At 41.1% G+C, this 25,700-nt stretch overlaps 1 protein-coding gene across 1 annotated transcript in view; it reads left to right on the forward strand.

Moving 5' to 3' along the window:
- Positions 1-22,687, forward strand: part of BRCA1 (BRCA1 DNA repair associated) — a 156,138-nt gene extending 133,451 nt beyond the window's left edge. Inside the window, exons 19-23 of the mRNA XM_073683619.1 lie at positions 5,772-5,855; positions 8,709-8,763; positions 8,846-8,919; positions 17,648-17,699; positions 20,577-22,687. Of these exons, the coding sequence (XP_073539720.1) occupies positions 5,772-5,855; positions 8,709-8,763; positions 8,846-8,919; positions 17,648-17,699; positions 20,577-20,677 (366 nt within the window). The 3' untranslated portion in view covers positions 20,678-22,687. The remainder of the gene's footprint in view (positions 1-5,771; positions 5,856-8,708; positions 8,764-8,845; positions 8,920-17,647; positions 17,700-20,576) is intronic.
- Positions 22,688-25,700: the final 3,013 nt, after the last annotated feature.

Below are 25,700 nucleotides of genomic sequence, written 5' to 3' on the forward strand. Positions count from 1 at the left end.
GTTTTAGCGAAATGCATCAGCCCTCTGCCGTCATTGATAGTTTAACAATTTTTGATCAAAAGCTATATAAGCCATGATAAAGTTGTGATGGGAGGGGATGATACATTTTTTTGTTGTAGTGCAGATTTCCATTGCGGGACATCTATCTTTTCTGTATCCATCCCTCCATCTTATATTCCCCTTCACCACTGTGTCTATGGATTACGATTGCTATCACGTTAGCTGTACAGTGGGTAACATTGTGCAAGTGTGATTTTAAAGAGGGTACCTGTCCATCAAAATGCGCCAAAGGTATAAGCGTAAATCAATAAAGTTCTCTATCTGTACAGCATATTTTACATTTCTAGAATGTAGAATAAAATATTACCATTTGTCTCCCTATAAAGGCATCTCTGGACCTGTCACTTTTCTCATCTTTCAGAGACAAATGAGCATCTTGTTCCAATTAGAGATGTAACCATCTCATTTCTTCTTCATTCTAAATCCAAGCTCCCATTGTGTTGGTTCTCTCTGCACACCTCCTGCACATTAATGAGTCTGAAACAGCTCTGGACACAATCTCTAGCAGAGCTTGAACTTATCTGATTTATTTCAAGTTTTCTCTGCCATCAACTAAACTCTAATGAATGTCTAATCGTCACGGCCGGACGATACATTAACGTGAGGTCCGGAGGTAGGACGAGACAGCTGATTCTTATTCCGGTAGCTGTGCCCCCAAGTTGACTGTTGGCACGATCCGCTGTCTGGAGGAAGACGAGCTGTCTTTCGGCTCAAGATAATTGTTTCCCATTGCCTACTGAATATAATGCAAGGTATTCAGTTAGATATCCTCTAAGTAGTGTTGCTGTGTACACTCCACAATGTGCTTCTGAACAACATGCCATGTGCTTAGCAATCACACAGTACCCTCAAGTATGTCTCAGCCTAATCCTTTCATTTAGTTTGTACTCGTGAAACTAATATTGTTCTTTTACAGAATCATAGAATCATAGAATGGTAGAGTTGGAAGGGACCTCCTGGGTCATCTGGTCCAACCCCCTGCTCAAAGCAGGATTCACTAGATCATCTCAGACAGATGTCTGTCCAGCCTCTGTTTGAAGACGTCCATTGAAGGGGAACTCGCCACCTCTCGTGGCAGCCTGTTCCACTCATTAATCACCCTAACTGTCAAAAAGTTTTTTCTAATATCTAATCTGTGTCTCCTCCCATTTAGTTTCATCCCATTGCTTCTAGTCTTTCCTTGTGCAAATGAGAATAAAGATGATCCTTCTACAATGTGACAGCCCTTGACACAGCCCTTGACATATTTGTAGACAGCTATTAAGTCTCCTCTCAGTCTTCTTTTTTGCAAGCTAAACATTCCCAAATCCTGCAACCGTTCCTCATAGGACATGGTTTGCAGAGCAGTCACCATTCTGGTCGCTCTTCTCTGAACTTGCTCCAGTTTGTCTATGTCTTTTTTAAAATGTGGTGCCCAAAACTGTACACAGTATTCCAGATGAGGTCTGACCAAAGAGGAGTAAAGACCGATAATGACTTCACGTGATCTAGACTGTATGCTTCTGTTAATACATCCCAGAATTGTATTTGCCTTTTTTGCTGCTGCATCACACTGTTGACTCATGTTCAGTCCATGATCTATTAGTATACCTAAGTCTTTTTCACATGTACTGTTGCTTAGCTCTATTCCTCCCATTCTGTATATGCTTTTTTCATTTTTATTGCCCAGATGTAGTACTTTGCATTTTTCCCTGTTAAAAACCATTCTGTTGGTTGCTGCCCACTGCTCCAGTTTATTTAGGTCTTTTTGAATCCTCTCTCTCTCTTCTCTAGTATTGGCTATCCCTCCTAGCTTTGTGTCATTAGCAAATTTAATCAGTTTACCCTCAATTCCTTCATCTAAATCATTGATAAAGATGTTGAACAATACAGGTCCCAGGACGGAGCCCTGTGGTACCCCACTTGAGACATTCATCCAGCTGGATGTGAAGCCATTTACAACCACCCTTTGAGTCCGATCACTAAGCCAGTTATGAATCCACCTAACAGTTGCCTGGTCAATTGCATACTTGGTCATTTTTTCAATAAGGATGGTGTGAGATACTTTGTCAAATGCTTTGCTGAAGTCAAGATATACTATATCTACAGCATTTCCCTGATCCACCCAGTCAGTGATTCTGTCATAGAAGGAAATTAAGTTAGTCTGACATGACTTGTTAGTTACAAACCCATGCTGACTCTGGTTAATCACTTCATTCTTATCCATGTACTTACATACATGTTGTTTAATAATTTGTTCAAAGATCTTTCCTGGTATAGAAGTCAGACTCACCGGCCTATAGTTCCCTGGGTCCACCTTCTTCCCCTTTTTGAAGATAGGAACAACATTTGCTCTTCTCCAGTCTTCTGGGACTTCTCCTGTTCTCCAAGAATTTTCAAAGATTATGGAGAGTGGTTCTAAAATTTCTTCTACGATCTCCTTCAGTACTCTGGGGTGTAATTCATCTGGACCTGGAGACTTGAACTCATTTATGTTAGCTAAATATTCCCTCACAATCTTTCTGTTTACAGATAACTTGGATTCCTCTATTCCTTTAAAAGGACAGTGAAGATCAGTTGATGTTACATTTTCTTTCTGAGAGAAAACAGATGCAAAATAGGAATTAAAAAGTTCGGCCTTCTCAACATCCTCTCTTACCATTTCTCCATTTTCATCCTGTAAAAATCCTATAGAACTCTGTCTCTTCTACAGTAATATAGAAAAACATTTAAGGATGTGCATAACTTTACGCAGTGATAGTCTACTAGCCATTCATAGGTAGGCAGATCCCATCAAATGTCCATCCTCCCATTTTGATGGGTGATATACTGTACACTCATTAAAAACCTCACTTGACAAATGAAATTGGTTCCATACTACTTCGATGATTTGTATCAGAATATATATGTAGTCATGTTGCAAGGCACAAAAAAGGTTTGGACGTTGACTTACAGTAGGTTAGCTACCTCAACTGCGTCTACTAGAAAAATTGTTTCTTTACTTCTGATTGACAGCTAATGAGCATGGTTTCCTCTGTACTGATCTTATTTCCATTAGAAGAGCCTCCCCCTCCCTTTTTCCCAAAACTTTCTGCTTAAGGAGGATTTATCACTTATGAGAAAAACCCCAAAATTGAAAGAAGATGACATTAGAAGACTTTTCTTGAATGCAGGTCATTAAAGGGGTTGTCCACTTCTTGGACAACCCCCTTCTCATTCCTCACGTTTGACCCCGTTAAAGTAAAAACATCTATACTCTCTTCCCGTGTTGGTACTCGCATTTCTGGTGCTCCCTTGGAGTTATATCACGTGAGCCCTGCACCCTATCAGTGCTGATGTCACTATCCCCGCCTTCGAACAAATCAAACATCAAGAGGAACTCAGACCGCAGCCGCAGCCCTGCTTTCTGTTAATGTTCAATACTTCCGAAGGCGAAGACAGTGACGCCAGCAGGGATTGGGTCCAGGGCTCGTGTGATGTAACAACCTCACGTGAGCCCCGGGAACACGAGTTCCGATTCCTCTGAAACGTCACTGGCACGGAAGGTGCATATAGGTGTTTTTATTTTAATGGGGCCAAACATGAGGCCATATAATTAGATGTTGGATATTATTCGGTCTAGATCCAGGGGGAGGGTTAATCTACTAGAAAAATGAATAGATGCTTATAAATGGTTTATCTCCAATAGAGGACATGGATTTTTCTAAAGGGTTTATCTGAATTTCTTACCACGTACACACAGAGCCCACAACTGACACTCTAGGGAGAAGCTGTAACCGGTATCTCTTGTGTAATTGTATCTTCTAGTTCTTCTCTTCCCCTGCTCTGTAATATACAGGAATCCATCTTATATTGCTTCATATATCAATACCTCCAGTATGAAGGATGGCAGCACAGATCTAACCTATGTTTACACAATGTTTCCCCATAGGAGTATTTCCCAGCTCAGAGGTAGGAAGTCTCACAAAGCTGGCAACACAGTGAGACAGTGTAGAGCCCATCTTCAGAAGAGATCTCATTTATATTTATAAATATGTGGTCAGTACAAAGAACATGACTTGTTCCTTCCAAAGACCTTACAAAGGACCAGGGGGCACTCATTATGGGTCGAGGAAAGGAGATTCTGGCAGCTGAATAGGAAAGGGTTCTTTACAGTTAGAACAGTCGGACTGTGGAATACCGACCACAAGAGGTAGTAATGGCAGACACTATAACGGCTTTTAAAAAAGGGCTGGATGCTTTTCTCACAACAAATGGCATTGTGGGTTATTTATAAGCTAGTGGTAGAGAATGTATAACTGGTGGAGAAAGGTTGAACTTGATGGACCTAAATGTTTTTTCAACCTATGTAACTTTATAACTGTGAGATAGTAGACAGCCCGACATTAACTGTCCACTCTTGAAGGGTCAACTTTTTACTACTAAATTAGTGAGGGTGTGTCTTATTTTTCCTAATTAGAAGTATTTGAGAAAGTGTAATATTTTTGAAATCTTTTATTTTATAAAGTTTCCCAAAAGAGGAACTATTTTGGGTAAAAACAGATGGCCCTGAGAAACTGGATAAAGTTTGGGGTCTATGATTTGCTTCATCCTTACGATGTACACACCACAATCCTTTTTGAGTTTTCTTCACTCAATTATTAGACCTTTTGAGACTGTTGGGCATGTGATATCTAATGACATTGATGTTGATTGCTGTTTTTGTTATGTTCTGTGTAAGCAACCATGTGAGCTGATTCTATGACCCCGATTCATCAAAGCTTTCACGCCCCCCAAAAAATGCTTTTAAAAGCATTGTAAAGTTGCAAAACTTTGGCGCAACTCATAGTTGCACCAAATTTTTGCAGCTATTGTCGTTTTCACACCAGTTTCTTCCACCTATGCAAAAATGGGCGGACCTGGAGTGGGATATGGTGGGGGTGTGATGTCACAGCTCCTCTAATTCATGGCAAGCCATTGCGTTCCCTACATCAGAAATGTCACCCCAGTCTTTGATCGGAGTAAGATTTCTGAAATGGTGCACGGAAGCGCACAACATTCGTCAAATGCTCCTTAATTCATGAAGAGGTGTGCACTTTTTCATGTATCAGGAGCATGTTACTCCACCACACCCCTCCATCGATCCGAGAAATACACTTGTCTTGATGAATCGGGAGGGGGCTATGTTGGCAAAATCATGCTAATCTTATGCTTAGGGGAGGGTCAGGCCGCACTTTCCTTTTGATGTAAAGAGCAGCTTTGTAGCCCACTTTGTGTCATTTTCCATAAAGAAAAAAACATTTGGGTACCTGGATCGCCACAGCTTAAAATAATATAAATACAATTTCCAAACCATGAAAAATTCCACTACTTCCATTTTTGAAAATATTTTGACAAAGATGTTTTGAAATTTAATTTATATGTGCTAGCAAGGTCTAGCCGGGAGCATAACCCTAAAATATCTTCTATGCGATCAGCACTTAAAGCCAAATTGTTTCTGTAGAGAGTGAACTTTTCCCTGGGGAATGGACAACCTCAAGGCTTCACAAGCTCGAGGCTGATGAGTGAAATAAATGTAGTCAAGATTATTAGGATCAGCAATAAAATGGATATTGTGTGTAAGACATGGAGGAATTGTATAAACACTTTAATTCCATCATTTAGCAGATTTCTTAAGGGGGAAAAAAATGTAGAAGCCTATGGCTCTCCTCTCAGCATTTAGAAAACCTCATGCATCTCTTATCTTGTTTCAGTATGACTTTGAAGTGAAAGGAGACGTGATCAATGGAAGAAATCATAGAGGTCCCAGAAGATCAAGACTAGGATCAGATGGACTGGTATGTTTCCTCTGCTACTCATGCAGCTGGTGGATACTGCCATACAAGCCAAATAATTCCCTCACACTCACTGGTTTCCGCTAATCTGCCATTGCTGAATGCACCAGCCTCAAAGCTTAAGAGCGCTCTAATCTATTTTTAATAAATACATTTGCAGAGGCTCGTTGTACCGGTTTGTTTTAGTTATTTATTTTTCTCATTTTCTGCACTGTGCAAGTAAGTAATCAATAACCTGTGTATGTATAATATAGCGAGATACATTTAAAGAGGTCTTCTCGGGTCTCCTGACATGTCAGTTTTAGTAAACATCTTGTAAGTTCTGACTGTCACTTTTTGTAAGGGCAAGAATGCAAGCACCGATTCCAATATTTCCAAAGGTCCTCTTAACACATTGAGACTTCCCATATACAGGAATGCTATGGCCGACCACTATCTCTTCCGACTACCACCCCCCATCCCATTAACAGGAATTCTTGGCTTGACTGACTATCACTCCAGAATCCTCCGCACACAGAAACGTTCTATTGGCCAACAGCTATTTCTCCACACTTCCCCATACACAGGAACCCTTGGCTCAGTGGACGGCTAACTCTCGAGTCAAGTCAGAGCTCAGTCAACATTTATCTATCCAGAGTCCCCCATGCACAAGAATGCTTGGCTTAGCCGACAGCCATCTCTCAAAATTCCAAACAGAGAAACGCTCATTCAACTGACCACTATCTCCCCAGACTCCCCCATAAACAGGAACACTCAGTTGGGCATTGCTATGGTCCCTATGAGAGAAACCCTGCCAGACTCAATTGGTAACAGCTTATGTCCTCGCCAAACGAAAAGATTGTCCATTGAAATTCACCAGGTTGGATCCTTCTCTTCCCTACATTATCTGTGTATGGGGGTCCTAACTATAACAACAGACCTCAATCGTTAAATGGGTACTCCGGGGAGCTAAAACATTTTTGTACTGTCTCGGCCCTCATAAATTATAAAGATGAGAAGCCCAGTGCATTATTATCTTTGGAACACTTGTAATTCAGTTTGACAGGAGCTGCTCCCCTTCCTGTCTGGGACATTACATCACATATTAGTGTACAGCTCCCTGGTGTGAGTAACAGCCAGTCCGAGAAGAGAGGGTGTGGCTTGTCCCCTAGCTTCTAGTAGCAGCCAGCCGCCTAATAATGTCTCCTTCACTGCTGGTCTACTAGCAGGGAATGCCCCCTCGCCTCCGGCTGCAGACAGGGAGAAATTATCAGCGGGCTGGTGTGACAGGAGCTGCTCTTCACTGCTCACCCCTCCGTCTGGGACATCACATCAGTGTGCATCTCCATGCTGTTACTATCAGCCAGTCTACTGATAATATCTGTTTCTCTGCAGAGGACCGGTGGGCGTGGCCACTCGCCCTTATCTTGAACTGGCTGGTAGTCACAGTGGGGAGCTTCACACTGGGGTGTGACCCTATTGTCCCAGACAGGAGGGGGGAGCAGTGAGGAGCAGCTCCTGTCACACAGAATTACAAGTGTTCTAAAGATAATAGAGCAGCACTGGGCATCTCATCTTTATAGTTTGAGGGTAGGAACAGTACAAAATGTTTTTATCTCCCTGGAGTTCCCCTTTAAATAGGTTTCTCTGCCCAAAGCCTGTATGTAAGTTAAAGCTCATGACAACTTTTTTCTTAGAGAATTATCCTCGTTTTGGGAAATCATGTGATTTCCAAACAAGATTGTGGCTCATTGACTGGCAGAGAACAGGTGAAAACGTTTAGATACAGGATGAGTGTTTCTTTCGAAAATCTCTCCATTATTCATGAGCCATGTTGTAAATGCAGTCTTTATTTTTACATAGTACAATGATCCTCTAGATACACTTAATGAGGTTGCAAATAGCCCCTCAGCTCCTGGTGACATTTCACAAGGCACTCAACCTCTGCTCTTCCTCATTAAAACGTGACCAGGATTCTGAATGCAGCTTCCACCTTAATTATGCGCAGAGGAGGACAGCTGAGTATATGGCGGAGACAGCGGGGGGATTGTGATCGTATTATCACATGCTGCTGACTTAAGTAATAGAGGGGAAAAAAAATAGATGAGCCTAATATTTGAGTAAACCCCATAATTACTTGTAATTACTAATGCAGAGTGTGCTTAACATTTTTACTGCTATCAGAGGCTTGTTTCACTGTCAGCAAGACACTAGAATATTGCCTTCAGAGGATGGAAAGGAGATGCAGGCTTTATTGTGCCAGAAGTAGCCTGTCGCACATTTCAGGTGCCAGACAAGACTGTGTAGAACATGTCCTCCTTTCTTTCTATTTCTTAAGACTGTAGATTAACCACTGCAGTGTCAAGCATCGATGAAACGCCGCAGACTTGTAGAGTAGTTAACAAGCAATTGGGTTTACAATGGATGATGCATTTGGACCAATTTTAAATTCCAATGCTCCAGTTTAAAAACTTGAGGCTATGCACATCGGCATAATCTAGAATTAACAGATGAGAGCTGCTCTATGCTGTTTTTTAATATTATTAAAGTCTGCAGTCCACACACTGCATTTTTTTTTAATTTCATTATGGGACAAAGTAAGAGACTTGTTTTACTGCAGCCATTTACTTTCTCCTCGTGAAGACAGAGAGCTAGCTTAAAATAACTTGAAAGTCTTACCCAAACAGGGGAGTTACAGGCTACTTATGTCTGTAGGCAGAACTTGCCAGCTAATTAAGTCCTGTGATCACAGCAGCATCAGCATTGATTCAGTGGATAGTTAAAGATGTTATATTGCACGTAAGATTTTACTTTTGCTATATTGGTGTTGGAATAGCAGTAACTAAATCTGTTTACTAACATGTCCATTTTCTCTAGCTGCTCACAGACTTTGAAATTTGCTGTCTCGGGTCTTCTAAAGATATGACTAGAGGTGAGTTGTGTTTATGGTATTTGCATCGTTTTGGATTTTTTTTTTTTTTTAAAACCCATTCATTGACTTGTGTGTTCTTTAGATGATTTAGAGTGGATGGTATCATTGTGCGGGGCGTCCCTGGTACATGACCCATCACAGTTTGAACAGAAATCGGTAAGTTTATTGCACTACTCCTTGTGTCATACCTTACTTATACTGATGGTCCAGTGTCTTAGAGTACATTGAGGGACAATGTATTGTGACTGGTGTTTCACAATAGAGCACTAAAGTAAAATGCACCAAATTTATTAAGAATCCATTTTTGGGCAGTACATGCACCAAGAACTGAAACTTGCAATAGCTATGAGCTAGTGTCGATTTCTCCTGTAATTTATACTAACTTCTAGCAGAGCCTAGTAAATCTATCATGCCACGAGCCACACCAGATCCATTTTTTTGTTTGTTTTAATGTATCCAGAGCAGTAGGGAAATTGTGTAAGACTTGTGCAAAATGTGACAATTTAAAGTAAAGATTGGGGTTCATGGTTCTTTTTTAATCGGTCTGGCTACCCAGTTGTGGGAAGCCCACATATAGCAGCCACCATGCACCCAAAAACCATGGTTGCATGTGTTTTTACACTATTTAATGTCAGCACTATTTATTCTGTTTATCTGCAAAAACTGTGCTATCTTAAACCTGCAATAGAAAATCTAACAATTTGTGGTAACGTCATGTTTGGCCTCACCTCAACTGCTAAATGTGTCCTTACAATTCTAAATATGAAGTACTAATTCTAAACATACCATAAGAGACAACATGGTGATTCCCCCTCCCCTGATCTCCATCAGGAACCCTCTCTTACTACTCTCAGCACTACAGTGGAGTCCCATAGGTGCTCATACTTATCCCGTAATCATCTTCTCTTCAAGAGATCTACAGTCTCTGCAGATACTTAATGATGCTTTTTAACCTAATTCCTAAAATCTGGAGGAATGTATACGAAGGTTTATAGCGTGTATAGTACACTCTTCTGCCGCATTTGTAACCTGTGGGAGTCCAACTCCGGCTCAATATGTAACATGATGAAAAAGCTGCAGCTTTTTTCTTCCTCTACACAACAAAATAGCAAGAAGTGAGATAATTAGCAAACTTCTTAGTGCTTAGAAAGTGGGAAAAAAAACAACTCAGCGAATCAATTTGTTCTGTTGAACAACATTGTAATTAAATCTCCTAATTGTCCTATTAACCTTGCCATGATTTATAAAGATCGAAAAGTACAATGCTGCCATGTAGATGTGCCTCCCCCTCTTCTGAGGCGCTGCTGTGCATAACGGGAAAAGGTATCTCGAGACATTGGCCCTCAACAATGATAGTGCCTGTGTGGTGACCCCTATGTGCACTATAGATTAAGATAGATAGATATATTTGTCTGTGTATATTTAGTTTGTATTATCAAAATGTATGTATTCACGCTTTATGAAGATGCCATGAAGAGATCAATTGGAAATAACTCATGAATAGCCCTCATATATACGGCTTGTTAATACTTTACACCAGACGTGGGCAAAGTCAAGCCAATCAAATATGGACCGGGACAGCCAAAGAGACGGAAATTAAATGCTGCGGCTGTGCTGGTCATGATGCGCCGCTGAGCCGCGCATGTGCGGTGCCGTCCCTGCCTAGCTGCGTCCTGTCGGTTTTCCGTACGATGGGATTGTGGGTGGTGACGTCATTGTGACGCACGTTCCTACCCACAAAGCTCTTCGGGAAACTGGCCGGACGTGACGCGGCGCGGGGGGACGTACGTCACTGTTCATGCGCCGCATACATCAGCGGTGTCACCTGCGACACAATCTCGCAGGGTATATAATGGTGCCTACCCCCTTCCACAGCCCCCCGAAGAAGCTACGCGAAATGCGCGTCGGGGCTTCAGAGCGGTTCAGTGTTCTCCACAGTACCTTATGGGTGAGCCTCCTGATTTGACTGTAACTTCTTTTTTTGACTAACTACTTCCCATGTGGCTCTCACTAATTTGCGAGTGCGGAAGCCCCTACCCTATGGAGGCCCTCTAGTCCCTATACATTGTTCTTAATGATATTTGGATTTCATGAGTTTCTGCATGGGTTTACCGGTATTGCATAATTTACGTGTCTAGAGGGTTGGTTAACTTATCCCATGTGGATCTACTTACACTTGCCGCTCTGTAATTGTGTGTATTCCTACCCCGAGTGACCTACTATTTTTAATCTTGTTATACGGTTTTATTCTGTCTATCTAATAAAATTGTTTCTAATATATATCAATATTTGATTCATATTGTTTGGGGGTGATACTCTATTTTTTTGTAGGCTATATGTATATTTTGAGGAATACCCTGATCACCAATTATGCTATATAACCATAGGGTTCGATCCGTTTATCTGTGATGGGAAGCAGGTCTAAAGCTCTATGGCAGTGTATCCCAGACCTGCGTGGTCACATAGATACACAGGTCAGGTGCACATAGTATGTCACACACTATGTGCTTGACTGCTGAGGCACTGCGCACTCGCTCACTGAGCAGCAGATGAGGTCCATTGGAAGTATCCGTTTAAATATCAATGCTCCAAATATTTTTTCTGCAGGCCGAAAATGTCATTCTGGAACAGAATGAAACTTCTTCTGTTCCAGAATCACACGTTAGGCCTTGTGAAAAGAAACTTGGGCCTCATGCACTTGCAACATACGGATTCATGCTTTTGGAATGAATTTAATATTTATTCCATATGTCACATGTGCATGAGACCCAAATATATTTTTATTATAAGTTCACAAATGCACATGCAAATTAATTACATAATGCACCCAGATCTCTACATTAAAGGGAACCTGTCCCTTTCAAAAAGGTTTTCCACAAACCGTTTTTCTGTCCAATGGAGTGTGCTGCTTGAAAATAACAAATTATACATTAAGGCTGAGTGCACACGATGTGGTTTTAATGCGTTTCCACGTCTGTTTTTCCGCCACGGAAACACATTAAAACCGCTTGGTAATAGGCTACCATGTATAGCAATGATAATCCGCATGCGAATTCGCACCCATTGACTTGCATTAAATCGCAGCAAACCCGCATGTATAATATCTATACATGCGGATTTGCTGCGTTTCAATGAAAATCAATAGGCGCAAAATCGTGCCGGAATCTCGCTGACGCTGGTACCCGGGTCAGGAGAGGAGACTGCTGCTCCTCTCATCAGGCCGCTGCTCAGCGAGAGCAGCGTGGATGGGGAGGTGCAGCAGTCTGCTCTTCCTAGCCCGCGGTAGTTAAAAGAAGAATAAAGTAAAAACAAAAGAATAAACCATTATACTCACCTGTCCGGCGGCCCCCAGTGTCCTCCTGGTCTCCGGTGGCGAACCTCTCTCGTCTGCGGCCAGCGGTACACTGTAGGGCGCAGGCTCGTGCCCCGCAGTGTACTGCCAGGACCTGCGGTGACGTAACTGATCATCTGATGGTCAGGCGACCATCAGTTGATCGTTGACGTCAGCGGTCAGCTGATGGTTACGTGACCATCAGCGGATTGCCGACACCGGTAATCGGCAGATTGGTCTCATGACCGATCGGCTGATGCTCACCGTGGGGACATTCACAAGAATGTTCCCACGGTCTCTAGCTCACCGGGGCTCATCAGCTGATGAACCCCAGTGACCTCCTGCAGCATGTATACTGACAGAGGGTGATTTTACACCCCTGTCAATATACAGTGCTGTATTCTACAGCAGTGACATCAGTGATGGCTGATGTCACTGCTGTAGAAGTGACCCGGATCGTCGTGGGACACTCGTTGGCAGTACGTTGACTACGTCGTTGACGGCGGACAGGTGAGGAATATTGTTGTTTGTTTTTTTCAGGAGATCGAAGGCTTCTCAGAGGCGTGTAATAAAAAAAATTGTAGAACCGTGTGTGTTTTATTTCATTAAAATACTTTATTCTGGTCGTGTCTTTTATTGAAGAAGCAGCGATCATTTTACCACACGGTTAGTAATGGACGCCCTCCATTACTAACCTGTGCTTCATGTCAGCCGCCAATACAAGGCTGATGTGAACCCCAACCCCATTACCCCACTCGCCACCGCTACAGGGCAGTGGGAAGAGCGGAGGCTGAGCGCCAGATTTGGCGCATCTTATGGATGCGCCATTTCTTGCACTACTGAGGAGTGATATTAATAGCCGCGGAAGGGGGGCTAGTATTCATGGCGCCTTCCATGGCTATTAATAACAGCCCGCAGCTGTCTAGTTTAGCCTTTGCTGGTTAGATTTTATAGGGGGACCCCACGTCAATTTTTTTCTTGGGTCCCCCTGTAATCTAGCCAGTAAAAGCTAAACAGCCAGCTGTGGGCTGATATTAATAGCCATGGAACATTGTTGGCTAATGGCCCTTTTCGCGGCTACTAATATCAACCCCCAGTGGTTGGCTTTCCCTCTGCTGGTTATAAAAATGACGCAGGAGCCCACGCCATTTTTTTTTTTTCTTTAAATTTTAGGCTCTGTGCCCATAATTCAGACGTAGCAGCGTTTTGAATGCAAATTTTTGCTGTGTCCAAAACGTTGCATTCTATTTAACGCCGGTAAATCCACGTGTTCACTGAACCATGCGGATTTAACGCATTCTATACATTCTAGTGGTCAAATTTCTGTGGCGGAGACTAGCGACTCCGCAAGAGAAATTGACATGCTGTGGTCCTTAAAGACGTGCCGCATGTCAGTGTCCACGGGTGGTTTGCAGCCTCTGATGCACACATCGGATTTCTAGAGATCCCATCCACTATGCTGTAACATCTGGATGCTGCGGATTTGACGTTGTGTATATACACGCAGCTTCAAACCTGCAGCAGCTCCTGATTGTGGCCACGTACCCAAACTCACCCGCAGCGTATCAATTTCTGTAGTGGACACCCTAGTCTCCACTGCAGATTTTGACCAATTGAAGTGTCATTATATGTGGTGGATTCACATGTATGGACAACAAAAGTGCTTCATTAGAACACCGCGTTTTGAACGCAACATAAATACATTGTGTCCAAAGCACTGCTGATTGTTGGTTGGGCGTGCGTAGCGGCTAACAAACCAGCTGTAAGATGTTATTTAATGGCCAGGGAAATGTTTGCCTAATGGCACCTTCTAAGGTTTAAAAAAAACAGCTCACAGCAGTCACATAAATTACATGAATAGAAATGCTAATGAAGATTGGGTGATGGGACTAGCTGACATCCAGCTCTTTTGTTTGGTGATGTCAAGGTGTCAATCAGACTTTTTCATGACCAAACAAAGTAAAGAAACACAAACACAGTGTAAACACTTTATTTGAAATACAACAGACCCGTTAATCATTTAAATGAACCAATATACTCACCCCAGTTCTTATGGTAATTCAAGGGCTTAAGCAATGTCCCACCAAATAACTTTATTTAGCTCCAAAAATTATTCAATGATGCTAAAAAACGTGTCAAAAACCGCATGTTAAAACACGTCAAAAACGCATGTAAATCCGCATGCTTTTTTTTCTGCCAGGGAGAGGCAAAAACACTCAGGAAATTTCTGCTTCAATTCCTGAACGTGTGCATATATCCCAGCTCACCTTCCCTACTGACATTAGTGGTGACTGGAAACGTACAAGTAATGATTCAGCCTCTTGGTTTGACCCTCCACAATAATCTCATGTGGCCCCTTTAGAAAATAATTTGCCCACCACTGCCTTACGCCAATGTTGAGTTTTCAGTGTGGAAACTTGCAGACCCAAAGGTTGTAGCTCCCTACTGGCAGGTTAATGCCTGCGATGTTGACCAGCTTTCCCATGATGAGAGAGGCCAACATGTGCTGTTCAGATTATGCTAGTTTTGACATAAAATTGCCTCCAGAAAAGTCGTCAAAATTTTCTGCTGACTTCTTTTTTAGATTTGGAAATATGGCTAGAAAAGTGGTATGGTGTCCAAAAAAAAATAACCCAATTGTACAACTGCTTTATGGTACACGTACGTTTGACTTTCTGCCTGTATAAGGTTGAAATGTGCAACTTTAGGGAAAAGAATAAGACTTTCAAAAGTCTGGCACAAATCTCTCCAATCTGCCCCTCCAGATGGTAGGATAAGCCCGGCTTAGTGAATGTTGTCTTCAGTTATACATTTTACTGGCTGACATAATGAGTTGTGTATGTGCACATTTATGTGGATGGGGATATACAGTTCGGTCCATATATATTTGGACAGAGACAACATTTTTCTAATTTTGGTTCTAGACATTACCACAATGAATTTTAAACAAAACAATTCAGATGCAGTTGAAGTTCAGACTTTCAGCTTTCATTTGAGGGTATCCATCTTAAAATTGGATGAAGGGTTTAGGAGTTTCAGCTCCTTAACATGTGCCACCCTGTTTTTAAAGGGACCAAAAGTAATTGGACAATTGACTCCAAGGCTATTTCATGGACAGGTGTGGGCAATCCCTTCGTCTTTCTCAATTAAGCAGATAAAAGGCCTGGAGTTGATTTGAGGTGTGGTGCTTGCATTTGGAAGGTTTTGCTGTGAAGTAAACATGCGGTCAAAGGAGCTCTCCATGCAGGTGAAACAAGCCATCCTTAAGCTGCAAAAACAGAAAAAACCCATCCGAGAAATTGCTACAATATTAGGAGTGGCAAAATCTACAGTTTGGTACATCCTGAGAAAGAAAGAAAGCACTGGTGAACTCATCAATGCAAAAAGACCTGGGCGCCCACGGAAGACCACAGTGGTGGATGATCGCAGAATAATCTCCATGGTGAAGAGAAACCCCTTTACAACAGCCAACCAAGTGAACAACACTCTCCAGGAGGTAGGCGTATCAATATCCAAATCTACCATAAAGAGAAGACTGCATGAGAGTAAATACAGAAGGTTCACTGCACGGTGCAAGCCACTCATAAGCATCAAGAATAAAAAGGCTAGACTTGATTTTGCTAAAAAACATCTAAAAAAGCCAGCACAGTTCTGGAACAACATTCTTTGGACAGATAAAACCAAGATCAACCTCTACCAGAATGATGGAAAGAGAAAAGTATGGCAAAGGCATGGTACAGCTCATGATCCAAAGCATACCACATCATCTGTAAAACACGGCGGAGGCAGTGTGATGGCTTGGGCATGCATGGCTGCCAGTGGCACTGGGTCACTAGTGTTTATTGATGAGGTGACACAGGACAGAAGCAGCCGAATGAATTCTGATGTATTCAGAGCCATACTGTGTGCTCAGATCCAGCCAAATGCAGCCAAACTTTTTGGTCATCGTTTCATACTACAGATGGACAATGACCCAAAACATAAAGCCAAAGCAACCCAGGAGTTTATTAAAGCAAAGAAGTGGAATATTCTTGAATGACCAAGTCAGTCACCTGATCTCAACCCAATTGAGCATGCATTTCACTTGTTAAAGACTAAACCTCAGACAGAAAGGCCCACAAACAAAAAGCAACTGAAAACCACCACAGTGAAGGCCTGGCAGAGCATCAAAAAGGAGGAAACACAGCGTCTGGTGATGTCCATGAGTTCAAGACTTCAGGCAGTCATTGCCAACAAAGGGTTTTCAACCAAGTACTAGAAATGAACATTTTATTTACAATAATTTAACCTGTCCAATTACTTTTGGTCCCTTTAAAAACAGGGTGGCACATGTTAAGGAGCGGAAACTCCTAAACCCTTCATCCAATTTTAATGTGGATACCCTCAAATGAAAGCTGAAAGTCTGAACTTCAACTGCATTCATTGTGGTAATGTCTAGAACTAAAATTAGAAAAATGTTGTCTCTGTCCGAATATATATGGACCTAACTGTAGATTCATACAATGGGCCTCATGGGCTTAGAGCAACCAATCCCAGTGCATCTTCCATTTTGTAAAGTGTTCTGGTACAATAGAAGCTGAGCTGCTGCTACTGTTTCTTGTAAAATCGACATGAATTCTTTGGATCCTCTTCATTATTTTTTTTTTAGATAGTTGCGTTTTAACTATCAAATCTTTAATGAACCTCATCTTTAGTACATGGCGGTGTATTAAGCACCTTTAATTTGATTGTAATGTAAGTTTGATTTTCTAAAGAACACTGGGAACCATCCAAAAAAACTAGCTCAGTCACTGCCAGGGACCTGTTTTCCCAGAGAAATAAAATGACGGAAAAAGAAGAGTTTGTTGACACTATCGGTGTGACATTGTGCTGCTCTTACGGCTGAGGCCTCTCCGTCATCATCCTCGCCAGCGGGGTCATCGTACCAGGCGACTACTTGACGCTGGGCATGGCCAGTATTTCCTGGTGTGCCGGTAAATTAATGCATTTGTGATATTTGTTTTCTTTTAAGTAGCATCAGGTATAGTAGAAACTGTGAAATCAGAAGTAGAATAATTGCATACATACTTATCGGTGTTACTTGAGCGGTCTACCTGCATATTAACACTATAGTGTGCAGTCTACAGTGCGCTGGTAATACAGGCAGGCTGTCTGACTGCTTATTGATTGATGCTGAGCCAAACTGTGCTCTATGACGAGATGTTACCACGGCTCTGTGGAGGATTGTGGCTGCTCCATTGTGTGCAGGTAGCGTCTATATGGCTAGACTGTGAGATCGTCAATGTAACCCATAGAGCAAGCTGACTTGTAGACTGCGCGCTATATTAGCACCTACTGATCTTACTGCTGGCATCTGGCAATGAAATGACTAACAGTTGGACAGGGGACTCTGCTGGGGAGATTCACGAGTTTATACCTAGGCTTATAACTGGCAACTTTCTCTGAGATCCTGTCCATACCAACCCATGAATATACTGTGACCTCTTAATAAAGATATTTTTATGATTTAGGACTAAGTAACAAAACAGAGTTTGTGTTTTGCTTTTATTGCAGGGGATGACCTCTCTAGTAGTTGTGCAGACAGAGATAGAGAGCGACTATGCAGGTAAGAAATGTGACAAGTGTTTTACAGAAAACCCTAAATTAAGTGGAAGGATATTGAGGCTATATTCACACGGCCAATTTTCCCATCCGTATTCAGTTCATTTAGGCAGCATACAGACCCTGTTAAAGGCAATCTGTCACAAGGCAGGTTTTTACTACCTAATCGTAGAGCAGTATAATGTAGGGACAGAGACCTTGATTCCAGGGATATGTCACTTACTAAACTGTTTGATGTAGTTTTTATAAAATCATTATTTTATCAGCAGGAGATTAAAACTAAAGGACTAGTAAAGCTGCTGCTAGGTATAACAACCATGTCCTCACCACTGAGTGGCCGCTTTCTGTGAATACTGTGTATAGGCAGAAAGCTGCCAATCAGTGGTGGGGGCTATCTCTGCATTCAGGAAACAAATATACAGCAGATAAAAGCTGGTTTTACTCAAAGCTGCAGGACCAAGTAAAGTAAGTGATACATCGCTGGAATCGGGTTCTCTGTCCCTACATCATGCTACTCTCAGATGGAGTAACAAAAACCTGGTGGCAGATTCCTTTTAAAGTCATTTGAATAGACAATTTGAAAAGTGGACAAATGCAGAGTTGGAATAAAATTTAAAGCATGCACAATCTGATTTCAAAACCTGGATGAAAATTGCCAATAGACATTAATAGGTCCAAAAATAAGAGATCTGTTAAATGGCCTCCTAAAACCATTACTTTTTGATCCATTTAACCTATCCGATTTTCAAAAAATTAATGAGTGGGGACAATCGGGTAAAAAAAAAAATTTATGCAAAACATGGAACAAAAAACTTAGCTTTATTTATGTAATAAGGATGAAAAAAACAGATCTGATAAGGACATGTTCAAAACTATAGAATTTTGAAATCAATCGTGTGAATTCAACCTAAATGTGAACATCCTTTTTGTAACAACATATTGTTTTTAATCTGACATTTTGATTAATTCTATAAGACCACGGCCCCACTATCAGTATTCAGTCAGTACTCAGTCAGTATTTTTTCTCAGGAGTGGGAGCCAAAACCATGTGAGGAGCAATCAGAGAAAAGGTATAATAGAAACAAGTCACCAATTCTGCATTTATCACCCACTCCTGGTTTTGAAAAGAAAAAACTTTCCGACAGGATGCAGTATGTGCACGGTGAACAGAAGCTTATTTAATCTCTATTGTGGAGGGTTTTGGAGCTAGAATAGAATAGTGAAGCTACTATTTATGACTAATTTAGATTCATTACTACAATGGTTGGACATTTACTTTATAACAGTAGATACATAGATATAATAGTTACATATACCTGAAAATACTTGTGTCCTCAGACGTCTTCAATCGCTGGATCATCGCATGCTGTGCTTTTCCCGGGCACAATTGTTTCATCGTTCATTATTCTTCTATAGCTTCAGCTTTAAAACACCACATGCCAGAGTGATTAATAGCTGTTGTCCGCTTTAACCTAAATGTTGCTGTTATTGTGCTTTTTATTTTACTTACTGTGCGGTGTTCTGGGAATCCTCTTCAAACTGTAAACTGTGCTCCAATAGGTTATATTCATTTTTATAAGAGTCTTTAAACACTGTCTTTGACAGACATTGAGACGGTTAAACTGGACTTTATGGAATCTTATGTACTAAAGCTTAGCATAAAATGTAAGTTACCACTAAAGGAATGTGCCTAATCTCAGTAATATTTCACTAATATTGCTTAGGGTGAGGATTGCTTTTATATAATTCAGGAACAGCCTTGGTGAAAGTTGTTTTCTGCTACCATAAACATTTGTACAATTTTACCTGCTGCTCTTACTGTAAAGAATCCTTTCTGTCCATACTGATTTATGCCACGTCGGGGAACAGTAAAGTTACAATACTTCATGTGGATAGCATTTCATATTGTAATATGTCCCTGTAAAGAGTGTAAATGAAGGACACTGCAGATATTGATAAATATGGGTTAGTAATTAGTACAGTATATAGAGATTCACAGTTTTCAGTCAGAGTGAACAAGAGTGGTCCAATTAAATGTACAGCAGGCCATCCTATAAAGCCACAGTTGTATAAGTTCTATACTGGATGACCTTTCTTTTTGGCACAACATGTCCCAATCTTCAGGAAAAATATGTATTTCACCAACTACTGGTTGTGATGTGGATAGCAGTATTCCCAAGGTTTTGCCAGCATGTAGTGATGATGTATTGACTTCGCAACATTAAAAGTTAGAGAACTTAACAAAATTTGTGGAACGTTAAAGGTGAACACGTCTATACGTGTCAGTAAATAGTTCCATCCCCTGCCATAAAGTAACAATTTTGGGGGTCCTTTTTGTTATACTCTGCATTGTACCATTCCTCTTTATCTTTCCTGGAAATATAGGGTTCAGTTAACTGGGCGTCACCATTCCCTTTTTGTTTTGGACATTAGATGACCGCCATTAGGCTACATACAAGCTGATCAGCGATCATTTAATGACTTGTTTCCACATGCCGGCCAGAATTCTGTGAGCACAGAAAATTAATACAGTTGATCTGTGTTCAAAGGATATCTGCGTTATACAGGACGATGTGCTGCCATTGACTATGATTTTAATGCCGTTGTGAACTATCCGCTCACCTGTCAAACGAATATTTTGCTTGTTTATCTGGTGATCGCCAGAATTTTTACCTGTGCCAATAATTTTCGAATGAGCGTTTAGGGCGTATAGAGCCGGTCCCATTAATAAGCAATTTATTCACACGTTTGTAGGAGGAATAACAGAGTAATGGCATTTTCAAAAAACAATCGATCTTTATTATTTAAAAACAATTGGTCCTACACACTTGATACTTGTTTAAGACTTTGTAAAAAAATATCCTGTAATTTTTTCTTGCAGTTATGAGGAAGGAGTACCGTTGTCTTGTGATCTCTCGTGAATGGGTGCTGGACAGCGTGTCAAGTTATAAACTTCAGGCATTCGACAGTTACCTTGCATGATCCAGGCTTCTATCCTGCGTACATGTTCCTTTATGTTGCCACTTACACATGGTCTATGGTATAAACCATATGACTTTTCTGCTGTGCAATAATGGAAGATTTCCATGTTGTAATTGAGAGGATCTGCTTTGTGTGGATTTTCTCGCTACCGTATTTCAACTCTAAATTTCCAAATCAATTTTAAAAACTAAAGAGAAGGTCCTTAAAGAGTAATTAAACCTTTATTTTTTATGTAGTTAACCTCCAGGTATTGCAAAGTTAGGATTTTTTTGCCTCCTCTCCCAAACAACCATGATGCAGTTCTTTTACTCCTTAGCTCAAGCTCCTTAAGAATCTGCTTTCAGTAGTGTCTTTTTACAGTCAGAGTACAAGATTTTCCCTATCAGAACCTCCTTGCTCCCTCTCAAGTCTTTATTAGAGATTGTAGAGTATGGCTTCTTGATGAGCAATGGTTAAAATCAGAACTTGGGGGACTTGAACTAAGCAGCTAGAACAGCGCTGCAGCGTGGAGTTTGGGAGGTGAGGCAACATAAGATAACAATGTTTATTACAAACTTTAATAGTGTTGCAAAGCTTGAGCAATAATTATATATTAAAGTTTAGTTACTCTTTAAATAAACTCTAGTAAAAAAAGTCTATTCTGTGCTATGAGTTATGCTTTCCCTTTGCATCTTCTGAATGACTTATTTTTGGTACTCTGAATTTCAGAGTTATTGCTTTTACTGGAGTGGTCCTCTAAATGACAGCTTAAAAGGGTCCGATCCTCCATTTTATGTGACTTGGGGACCTTCCTTTGTCTGGGAGACTTGTAACGCCACTGCTACATGTCCTTATGCTTGGCTGGATCCTCATCTCATTGGAATTAAAGATATGTAGCATAATGGGCCATATCTCCTTCTAAAAGGTATGTGCACACAGCGTCTTCTAGACGCTGACGGACCCGCATAGTTTTTGAAGCAGAAGACACTTCAGGAAAATGCTGGCAGTGTTTTTCCTGAAGTGTTGTTTTTGTGACCGCTTTGCCACCACTGCCATCTTTTTTTAATATGGAAGATAATGGGGACTTGCAAGCAAAGCCCACCTAAATAATGGTCAGGTAAGTTTTTTTTAGACTCTTCACGGCTTTTGAAGCCTGAAGCGATTAAAAGAAGTTAAAGCAATGAACATGTGCACAGCAATGTCACAACGTCTTGCTTTTTGCATATGTTCTGTCTTTTGTAACATTTATTGAGTGCTCTTTCAGATGGGTTCCCAGCATAATCGGAGTCATGTGCACATACCCTAAGAGAACTTGTAGGAGTCCTTTTTCATTTAAAGCGCACTATTGCCATTCTGCTGTCTGCTCAGCACACAAGGGCTCGATGAATCCTTGGTGTATCATTCAGTTAACACTATGTTTAGACTTTAGAAGTGAATGTTATATTGTTCTATGGTTTTATAATGGTTTGATACATTTTTATTGTTCAAGAGTAAGTAATATCTGAATTGCATTCAGCCAGGAGAAATGCTTTTATAGATATAAATGGTCAGCAGCTGTGTATTGTACACAGGAAAATCCCATTAGGCTGACATCCCCCTCACGCTGAGTTAGCAGGATTCAGAGCTGCTGGGTGCATACCCCTAAAAGTGGAACATATATACCATACTCCTACAGTGTACATCCAAGGTATGTCTGCCCATCTACCACCTGTACGCCCTTGCAAGTATATTACCGTCTCCTCCATGAGCTGTAATGGTGTTAAACTGGATATTGAAGCAAATGACACGGGGATGGACCAATACACCTTACATGTCAAAGGTTAAAATTTGGGAAAAAGTCCAATATCACAATACTGTACGTTACGGGTATTAAAGAAGGTGATGTCATAGATCTCACCACATATTGCCCCTCGTTGGCTTTTTGCTGTGGATTTTATTGGCCTTGTATCATGATGCTGAAATTTGTATATAGTGTATTTATGATGTGAATAGTTATGATTGAAAAAAAATTAAAATAAAGTTTAAAATCCAGTTTTTGTGTGTGTTACTAGAATGTAAACCCATTTAAGCCATGTCTGTCTTGGTAAATACTTTCGCTCCCAATAAAATGTGGATTCTGGAACATCTTTCCTTTAAATTCTGCATTATACTTATCCTGTGTTATCCTTCCTGGAAATGTATGACAAAGGAGCGTGCCCTTAACAGTCTAGCACTGACTTCATAGTGTCATGATGTGAAATGGTTGCTGTAATACCCAGTTGTTTATATATTCACAGGTGGAATAACCAAGGAACGGAAGTGCTGAACCAAAACCTGATGGGAAAACTGCCCGCTCCTTTTTAAGAACAATAATATTAGCATGCAGAAAATATCCTTAGAGTTATCAGATAAGAGATTGACTGACTGGTCATGGTTGCAAACAGTCCTGAATTTGCAAGGACTGTCCAGAATTTTTGGAAAACAAATCCCGCTTTTAAGTGGATACTGTTTCCTTCCGGTGTTGGTTGTTCTGAGGGTGAGACCTAGACATTCTCATTTTGGTAACATAGTAAGTATGACATCTTACGGCATTGGGGATTAGCCTGTCAAATTTAGGCCTCTTGTTTATATTATGGATTACAGTTTCCATAGAAGTCTAAAGGACCATACTCTTTGGAAAAGAAGTCCAGAAGATTCTTATTTATCAGCCAAAGCCACATGAATCCACCAGAATAACATTTGTAGCTGTTCTTTTGGACACAATATTATAGAGATAATTTTTCTTAAGACAGTATTTATGCTTAGATTTTTTTTCTCTCCAAAATACCATTTGTACTGTTCTGTATTACTGTTACCTCACTGACTCCTGCAAAAAGGAAGGTAATTATTCTACATATTGGTCAAAGGGAAGTTCAACTATCCCATAAACTATATATAGATCATTCTTCTAAAAATTATGAAGAACGCCAGTCATATGATAAAAACATAGGCATTTGTAAAAACAAAGCAAAAAATATATATACACTGCCCAAAAAATAAAGGGATCACTCAAATAACACATCCTAGATCTGAATGAATGAAATATTCTCATTGAATACTTTGTTCTGTACAAAGTTGAATGTGCTGACAACAAAATCACACACAAATCATCAATGGAAATCAAATTTATTAACCAATGGAGGCCTGGATTTGGAGTCACCCCCAAAATTAAAGTGGAAAAACACTACAGGCTGATCCAACTTTGTTGTAATGTCCTTAAAACAAGTCAAAATGAGGCTCAGTATTGTGTGTGGCCTCCACGTGCCTGTATGACCTCCCTACAACGCCTGGGCATGCTCCTGATGAGGTTGCGGATGGTATCCTGTGGGATCTCCTCCCAGACCTGGACTAAAGCATCCGCCAACTCCTGGACAGTGTGGTGCAACGTGACGTTGGTGGATGGAGCGAGACATGATGTCCCAGATGTGCTCAATCGGATTCAGGTCTGAGGAACGGGCGGGCCAGTCCATAGCTTCAATGCCTTCATCTTGCAGGAACTGCTGACACACTCCAGCCACATGAGGTCTGGCATTGTCCTGCATTAGGAGGAACCCAGGGCCAACCACACCAGCATATGGTCTCACAAGGGGTCTGTGGATTTCATCTCGGTGCCTAATGGCAGTCAGGCTACCTCTGGCGAGCACATGGAGGGCTGTCGGCCCTCCAAAGAATTGCCACCCCACACCATTACTGACCCACTTCCAAACCGGTCATGCTGAAGGATAAAAAGTCTCCAGACTCTGTCACATGTGCTCAGTGTGAACCTGCTTTCATCTGTCAAGAGCACAGGGCTCCAGTGGCGACTTTGCCAATCCTGGTGTTCTGTGGCAAATGCCAAGGGTCCTGCACGGTATTGGGCTGTGAGCACAACCCCCATCTGTGGACGTTGGGCCCTCATGCCACCCTCATAGAGTCGGTTTCTAAACGTTTGTGCAGACACATGCACATTTGTGGCCTGCAGGAGGTCATTTTGCAGGGCTCTGGCAGTGCTCCTCCTGTTCCTCCTTGCACAAAGGTGGAGGTAGCAGTCCTGCTGATGGGTTGTTGCCCTCCTATGGCCCCCTCCACGTCTCCTGGTGTACTGGCCTGTCTCCTGGTAGTGCCTCCAGCCTCTGGACACAGCAAACCTTGCCACAGCTCGCATTGAAGTGCCATCCTGGATGAGCTGCACTACCTGAGCAACTTCTGTGGGTTGTAGAGTCCGTCTCATGCTACCACGAGTGTGAAAGCACAACCAACATTCGAAAGTGACCAAAACATCAGCCAGAAAGCATTGGTACTGAGATGTGGTCTGTGGTCCCCACCTGCAGAACCACTCCTTTATTGAGGGTGTCTAGATAATTGCCAATAATTTCCATCTATTGTCTATTCCATTTGCACAACAGCATGTGAAATTGATTGTCAATCAGTGTTGCTTCCTAAGTAGACAGTTTGATTTCACAGAAGTTTGATTTACTTGGAGTTATATTCTGTTGTTTAAGTGTTCCCTTTATTTTTTTGAGCAGTGTTTGTGTGTGTGTTTTTATATATATATATATATATATATATATATATATATATATATATATATATATATATATATATATATATATATATATACAGTACAGACCAAAAGTTTGGACACACCTCCTCATTTAAAGATTTTTCTGTATTTTCATGACTATGAAAATTGTACATTCACACTGAAGGCATCAAAACTATGAATTAACACATGTGGAATTATATACTTAACAAAAATGTGTGAAACAACTGAAAATATGTCTTATATTCTAGGTTCTTCAAAGTAGCCACCTTTTGCTTTGATGACTGCTTTGCACACTCTTGGCATTCTCTTGATGAGTTTCAAGAGGTAGTCACCGGAAATGGTTTTCACTTCACAGGTGTGCCCTGTCAGGTTTAATAAGTGGGATTTCTTGCCTTATAAATGGGTTTGGGACCATCAGTTGTGTTGTGCAGAAGTCTGGTGGAAACACAGCTGATAGTCCTACTGAATAGACTATTAGAATTTGTATTATGGCAAGAAAAA

The sequence above is a fragment of the Phyllobates terribilis genome, unplaced genomic scaffold (assembly GCF_046119375.1).
Source record: "Phyllobates terribilis strain yellow unplaced genomic scaffold, ASM4611937v1 Scaffold_5__5_contigs__length_657084704, whole genome shotgun sequence".
Taxonomy (NCBI): domain Eukaryota; kingdom Metazoa; phylum Chordata; class Amphibia; order Anura; family Dendrobatidae; genus Phyllobates; species Phyllobates terribilis.